The sequence below is a fragment of the Otolemur garnettii genome, unplaced genomic scaffold (assembly GCF_000181295.1).
Source record: "Otolemur garnettii isolate 467f Iridium unplaced genomic scaffold, OtoGar3 scaffold00005, whole genome shotgun sequence".
Taxonomy (NCBI): Eukaryota; Metazoa; Chordata; class Mammalia; order Primates; family Galagidae; genus Otolemur; species Otolemur garnettii.
The window spans coordinates 41906979-41914608 of NW_003852400.1; the positions used below are offsets into that span (position 1 = coordinate 41906979).

The 7630-nt window shown below is 43.3% G+C and overlaps 2 protein-coding genes across 2 annotated transcripts in view; one reads left to right on the plus strand and one right to left on the minus strand.

Annotated features, from left to right (window-relative positions):
- MTREX (Mtr4 exosome RNA helicase) overlaps positions 1–3448 on the minus strand; it is an 87695-nt gene extending 84247 nt beyond the window's left edge. The window contains exon 1 of the mRNA XM_012812084.2: positions 3095–3448. Within this exon, the coding sequence (XP_012667538.1) occupies positions 3095–3228 (134 nt within the window). The 5' untranslated portion in view covers positions 3229–3448. The remainder of the gene's footprint in view (positions 1–3094) is intronic.
- Positions 3449–3494: 46 nt separating this feature from the next.
- Positions 3495–7630, plus strand: part of DHX29 (DExH-box helicase 29) — a 55534-nt gene continuing 51398 nt past the window's right edge. The window contains exon 1 of the mRNA XM_003782762.3: positions 3495–3828. Within this exon, the coding sequence (XP_003782810.1) occupies positions 3648–3828 (181 nt within the window). The 5' untranslated portion in view covers positions 3495–3647. The remainder of the gene's footprint in view (positions 3829–7630) is intronic.

Genomic DNA, 7630 nt, shown 5'->3' on the forward strand with positions numbered 1-7630 from the left:
GTTGGAGGGCCAGACTGCGGACCCCAGGATGAGTCGGCTGCTAAGCAGGACAGGCAGCAGCGGCAAAACACCCTGCAGGCCGGATAAACGGCCTAGGCCGGCTGCATGTGGCCCAAGGGCCATAGTTTGAGGATGCCTGGTCTAGAGTATTAAATACATAGGACAACTTCCTCTAAAGTTCGAAGATTTGCCCACCTGTGTTACACAGATCAGATAGGCATCATGCTACACACAAGTAATAGTTGCAATCACGTAAATTGTATTTTTTCCTAAAAATACCTAGAAGACAAGGTCTAGCTAGAAGTGTTGCTAGTAAAAAAGTCCTTTGAGCTACTAACGTACTATGTTTTCTTATGTTTAATGTTTTTATACTTTCTCTAATGTTCATATATTTCCTAATAATATTAAAATGTGAATTATTTTCATTTCCTCAATTTTCACTGTTGAAGGTTGTGAAACAGCTTTCCTCTTACTATGCTGTAAGTCAAGCTAATTTTACAAACCACATATGCATTGTCTTTATAATATCATAATTGCCCATTTAAACACTACAGCAACTATTCCTGTCTTAAAAAAAATTAAAAATAGAACCTGTCAACCTTTTTCATGTTCCCTGGAAAGTTCTTCCAAACTCTCCCACTCCCTCCTGCTCAACAAGGATGGCCTAATTTTTGCACTTTGTTCTATTCTGTGACATTTCACACTGATTTTTCTGCCATCTCTCATTTAGTCTTATGCATCTTCTCTGATAGTTCTGTGGTAAGTGACACAGGGATTCTCCTCTTCGACAAGCACCAATTCAAATGACATTCAAAGATATACCTCCAGTTCTGGTCTCTTTCCCAACCCCTATTAAAACTACCCAATAGACGTTTATTTCCATATGAATACACTACTATCACCTCACTTTATCTCAAGCCAAATTTTATCTCCAAATCAAAATCCCTGAACTTCTTTTTATTTTTAACCCTGATATCCAAATTTTGACTCCCTTTCTATTGCTTTCCTTAATTAATAAAGGCCTGTTAAATATTTTCCTTAACACGTGCCTATCTTTTCATTCCCTCTGCAACCTCCTGAGTTGAGGGGTCTTTTCACCTCTACAACTGGATAACTGAAATACTAATTTACATCCCTACTATAAATGCCTATTGTCTTACAGGTACTCTGCCAACCACTACCCTATTAATTTTAATTTTCCTAAACTGTCATTCTATTTACCCAAAGACTAAGTTAGGAAACAAAAACATCAAAAATCTTGTTCAACTGGGTTTTAAAAATGAACTCAAAACTCCTCTGCTTGGGCCTAGCACAGTGGCTCTCACCTGTAATCCCAGCACTTTAGAAGGCCAAGGCCAAGGCAGGAGAATCACTTTTTTTTTTTTTGAGACAGAGCCTCAAGCCGTCCCCATAGGTAGAGTGCCCCCTAGGTAGAGTGCCCTAGCATCACAGCAACCTCCAACTCCTGGGCTGAAGCGAGTCTCCTGCCTTAGCCTCCCAAGTAGCTGGGACCACCGGCGCCCACCACAACGACTGGCTATTTTTTGGCTGGAGCCGTCATTGTTGTTTGGCGGGCCCGGGCTGGATTTGAACCCGCCACCCTAGGTGTATGTGGCTGGTGCCCTAGCCACTTGAGCCACAGGCTCCGAGAATCACTTAAGACCAGGATTCAAGACCAACCTGAGCAACAATGAAACCCCCATCTCTAAAGAAAAAAAGTTTTAATTGGCTGCTTGTGGAGGTATAGGCTTATATGGTTCCTGTGCCTCAGGAGGCTGAGGCAAGAGGATCCCTTGAGCTCAGGGGTTCCAACCTGTGGAACAGCAAAATCATGCCTAATTTAATTGCAAGCCATCTATCAGGTACCTCCCCCTCCAAGCCAAGAGTACATTTTGTTGTTAATAATGAGTCACCTTGGCTCGACGCCTATAGCTCAACCAGCTAGGGCGCCTGTGGTCCCAGCTACTTAGGAGGCGGAGGCAGGAGACTCGCTTCAGCCCAGGAGTTGGAGGTTGCTGTGAGCTGTGATGCCATGGCACTCTACCCAGGGGGACAGCTTAAGGCTCTGTCTCAAAAAAAAAAATAATAATAATAATAATGAGTCACCTTACTTTAACTCAAATAACAGCTTTCCCTTGTTCTACTATAAATAGCTCTGTATACTTTCACGTACTATTCATCAGTCTATATATGTGAGTAAGATTCAGCAATCTTAAAGAATTTTCTAAGTAAACTCACGACGGCAGCGTCCGTAGCACAGTGGTTATGGCGCCGACCACATGCACCGAGGGTGGCAAGTTCGAACCCGGCCCTGGCCAGCTAAACATCAATGACAACTGCAACCAAAAATCAGCCGGGCATTGTGGTGGGCGCCTGTAGTCCCAGCTACTTGGGAGGCTGAGGCAAAAGAATCCCTTAAGCCCAGGAGTTGGAGGTTGCTATGAACTGTGACGCTACAGCACTCTACCGAGGGCGACATAGTGAGACTCTGTCTCAAAAAAAAAAAAAGAAAAAAAACCCTCATGATACCTAATATTCATTTATTAAGTTCTAAACACTGTTAGGCGCTTTACACATATTACCTCCTTTAATCCTCACAACTACCCTAGGGGTAAGCACTATTATCTTCATTTTATGGGAGAGAAAACCACAGCTCGGAAATTAAACTTCTCTCCTTTCTCCTCCTGCTATTTGCCCTTTCTACCCCACAAATCAATTCAAATCACTTTTCTAAGCTTCTTCGCTCTTTACTCAACTAATCATTCGTTCTGTTTGCCTCTGCTGTGCTGGTGCAATGGGCACCCAATCTAAGGGGTACCTTTCCGGCCCAACGACCTCGCCGCGAGGATGGGGGAGAGTCAGCCAAACAGACACACAGAAAGCGGAGAAGCAGATCACGCTACCGCCTGCATCAGAAAATGCCAAGACCCCGTTTCCCCAAACCAACATTCTTTCCCCTCCGCTCCAAATTTTTTCTCAACCCCCTTCACTTTCCGGTATTATTCAACGTACATCTCACTTTCTCCTACTCTTCACAGTCGGTTTTTTCCCTTCGCACCGAGAGAAGAACTAAAAACTGGTACGTCTTCCTTACCTGGCCTTGTCTGCAGACCCTGGAGGTCCCTTCCATTTCCCTTTCTCCTTTTCCTTGTCTTTTTTGGTGCCAGCCGCAGTGGTCGAGTCGTCCTCGAACACGCTGAACAGCTCATCCCCGAAAGCGTCCGCCATCTTTCAAGCGGCGAGCCCAAATCTCCCTCTTTCCCACGATGCCCCGCGACCGCACCGACAGTGACGCCCGGGGAAGGCTCAACAGTGGCCCGCGGGAGGCAAAAGGATTCGACTCGCGCGGCGGACGGAAATTCTCTCTTGACTTTTTCCCCTTTCTTTCTCTTTCTGATGTCTACAGAGTAATCAACTCCAGCGCCGAGAAGAAGCGCGACGCCATGCGGCAGGTACTCGGGGACGCAAAAAGGCGGAGTCTGCAGAATCGGACCAATTACGAGGCAGCGGGCGCTCCTGCCCGAGAAGCCCGGATGGAGGACGCAGGGTGGCTGCCCCGGAGCCGGGGAAAGTGAAGAGCTTTTGGTGGTTGTACTGTGGAGACATTGGGGCCTAGGTCGCGAGGGATCTTCTACCACACCTGCAACATGGGCGGCAAGAACAAGAAACATAAGGCGCCGGCAGCCGCGGCAGTTCGGGCAGCCGTGTCTGCTTCCAGAGCCAAATCCGCCGAAGCCGGAGCGGTTGGGGAGGCTCAAAGCAAGAAGCCAATGGCTAGGCCACCCCCCGCTGCTGCTGCCAGCGCCCGGGAGCCCCGGGTCAAGCAAGGTATGAGAGGTCGCCCGGCCCATGCCTGTCTGTTATAAGACCCTGCTGCTTGCTCCCAGGAACGAGCTTTCGAACCCAGGCTGATCCTAGGGCTCAAAATTTGTTCTCTCCTATACCCGTGGTTGCCAGTTCCTCGTAGGGTAGCCTTGTTTTAGATCTAAGCTCTTTGGGCCTCCAAAATTCTGTTGCAGCCTGGCGTTTGCCTTCCAAGAACAAAATAATTGCATTATCTCTGTTTTAGCAGGGACCCGTCCTGAGCCGTCATCTCAGGTAGCTAGGTTAGTGCAGAGAAATGGGTATTGAGTGGAGTTCCTAGCGTCCTGGTACCAGTGTTTTACCTGTGTCTCTAGGTATGCTGGAAAAATCAGTACCTAATAAGAAGTACAGTGCTTACACACTGAACATTGGTGTAGCCTATTGTGAAAATATCTTCGCTGTTTTCCGCAGCTATGCATTTTGGCTTACTGTGCAAATTGGTTTGATAACTCCATTTGGAGATGGCCAATTCCTGCTGCACATCAGCGTGCTGTTTTCAAAAGATGAAGGATGATACATTGTTTTTTAATGCTTAGTTGTTTGCTTGTAGTTCTTACTAGAATATTCAACAAATATTTATTGTGCATCTTTATGTAATATACGCAAATACTCTGTCTGTGACACGGAGTTGGGGAAGAAATGAGCAAAATAGAGACATATGTCTCACATAGTTTACCAGTCTAATGTTTGAAATAGGCATTAACTGATAACATTATTTTATAATTGGTAAGTGCTGCAAAGGAAATCCAAGAAAGAGGGTTTTACAGTGTAAATTTTTACTAGGGAGGAGCAGTGATCTCTGAAAAAAAGTGACTGTTAAGATCAGGAGAATGAAAAGGAGTTAACTCTGCAAAGCATAGAGGAAATAGTATTCCAGGCAGAGGTAATGAACACCTTATGCAGAGATCTTGAGTCAGGAAAGAGCTTGAAGCTTTTGAGGAATTCATAGAACGCAGGTGTAGCCAAAGGAGGAATAAGTCTGAGAAAGTAGGTAGGTACCAAACCTTTATCTGGAAGGTGGATAATAGTTCCTTGCTCTGCTCTTTATTGAAATGTTTTAGTTACAAAGTTAGTGTGTTTGTAATTACAAATATATAGAATTTCTCCTTGACTACTCTGGCTGTTTTACTCTGTGGATCAACTTCTTTTTTACTTTAACCTTGTCTTTCACTTAAATTTCTCTGAATTGTTGGAACTCTCTCATAGTCATGTGTTACACTTTTTGTGCTTCCTTACCTGCAGCTCCCAAATTATTTATTACTTTCTCAAAGTGTCAATTCTTGGCACTATAGCTCCCTCCTACAGCCCTTCTAGGAAAGTTATCTATTTCTATTATTTGTCTTTTCCTTTGTAGGTAATTTCTCTTTCAAGTCAGCCATTTCTACATGTACCTGGCCTATTTGGCCCTTTCTTTTTGCAGGCATCTCTCCTTTAACATGGTTAATACCAAATTACTCTTCTCTCCTCACACTAACTTTTCTTCCTACTTGTTTCTGTCTTTCCATATTTCTGTTTGTCAAATGTTAAAATTACTTTTAATGTGTTCCTTTCTTTCTTGCAAGCTCTACAGTTTTCACTTACATACTTTTTATATACAAGGATTGACAATCAAGTTCATGAACTCATTCTAGAAAAGTGCTACATATTAATACTTTATTGCTGACTATCACGATGGTCGCCTTCAAATTACTCCCTCTGGGAAAGTATGTACTGACACCAGCACCTAGTCCACCCTTCAAAGCAATTTTGGTACTGTTTTTCTGGAATGACCGTCAGAGCTATTGTCATCCTACACGCAAAAATACACAAGAACACTAAGAAAAGCCACTCAGCAAGACATCACCAAATGTTGACATGAGCACAGCTGTGAGACACTGATACACCAAGATTGTACAGCGCTGCCAAAGTAAGTGCATGGTGGCAAGTTCTTGAACTTGTCAGAACTCACAGATGGCTCTCTTTCCCTCTTAAGGGGGGTGACTGATATCATGAATAAATTCATAAGAGCCATCATAAATTTTGTTTTGGTCAGGAAAAATAAAGCAGGAGGTATTATGGAGGACAGAATATAGTGACTTGGTAAAGATTAAATAGGGTACAAGGTCTATTCTGGTTTGAAATACACATGGTTTCCCTTAAGAACAGCCAAGCTGTCAGAGTATCTGGAGAACAGAGTATTTGTGGCCAAGAGAACAACAAGCCCAAAGACCCTAAGATGGAACAAGCTTAACAAGTTGCAAAAAAACATTCTAGGGGGCTGGAATGAGACAAGAAAAGTGTTAAAATGAGATTGGAGGGCTAGGAAAGGAGCCAGACCAAATGCAATAGGAAGTGGAGGACTGGTGTTGGTATTAAATAGAAGAGAGACTTTAGCTAGTTTATATTTTAGAATTAGTCAGATGGCTCTAACAGCATGTGCAGCCTCATAGGCCCTAATTGCTCAAAGAGTATCATTTCACCCTCATCTATTCTCTTGGCACTCTGTACTTTCTCCCTTCATAGCTTATTTGGGTAATTAGTTACTTACTAATTACATTACTCCTCCAGAATATAAGCCTCATGAGGACGATGACTGGGTCTTATTTACCACCAGAGTCGAGTCCCTATTTGGATTCTGTATTTGATTAACTTTTTTGCACATGTACTCATTATTGATCAAGGGAGTCAATGACTCAAAGTGAATGTCTTAGTGGTAGTGGGTCGTTAGCATCATTGTTTGATATGAAATACATTGTAAAAATGTTGGTCAAGAGAAAGTATTAGGCAATAAGAAACTGATCCAGGTTGATCGGTTTTTTTCTAATTAGGTGAGTCATTTTAAGGAAATCACTTAGTTTATCTGTGTTCTAACTTTCATATAATATTTTTGAGAGCCAGTTATAATGTGGCACTGTTTCATGGTCTTTCATAAATCTGGAATTCATAATACCTTTGCCTTTGAGATTCTGCATACTAACATCCTTTCTTCCAGTCAGATTTTCAGTAACTTCTATTGTCTGAAACACAAAACTAAAAGTTGTGGAGAAACAGTAAGGAAAAGAGTGCCTTCTTATGTACATTACTTGGCAAAAGATTGGGAACCAGCTCTTTTCCATGCCCTATTAGTATGGTATTTGAAATTAGGGCTATTAATATAACAAGTTTGAATATCAAGTTTTCAAGTTTTCTTCTGGCACCTTCACTTTTTAATGACAGGTTAGAAGGTGTGGGTGGGGAGCTGTTAGGGTGAAGTTCTGAAAATGGACAGCTGAAGGAGAGGAAGGAATAGAAAATTAGAGCAGTCTCAGAGAATTGAGTGAAAAATAAGCTAAGCCTTCCCTTTTTTTGGAGACAAGAGTCTCACTATGTTGCCCTCCGTAGAGTGCTGTAGCGTCACAGCTCACAGCAACCTCAAACTCTTGGGCTTAAGGGATTCTCTTGCCTCGGCCTCCCAAGTAGCTGGGACAACAACGCCCGGCTGTTTTTTGTTGCAGTTGTCATTGTTTAGCTGGACCTGGCTAGGTTCGAACCCGCCAACCTCTTCCATACATCGCTGACGCTGTAACCTCTGTGCTATGGGCGCTGAGCCAAGCTAAGCCTTTTCAATAACCCTCTGCAAACATTAGTGCATTGATAGATATTTATAATACAAATGCGTTGTGAAAACTTTTGAATTTTGCTTATTATGCTCTATACTATCACAGGAAATCATTCTAGAATAGGGTGACCAGGCTTGGCGCCTGTGGCTCCAGCGGCTAAGGCGCCAGCCACATACACCTAAGGTGGC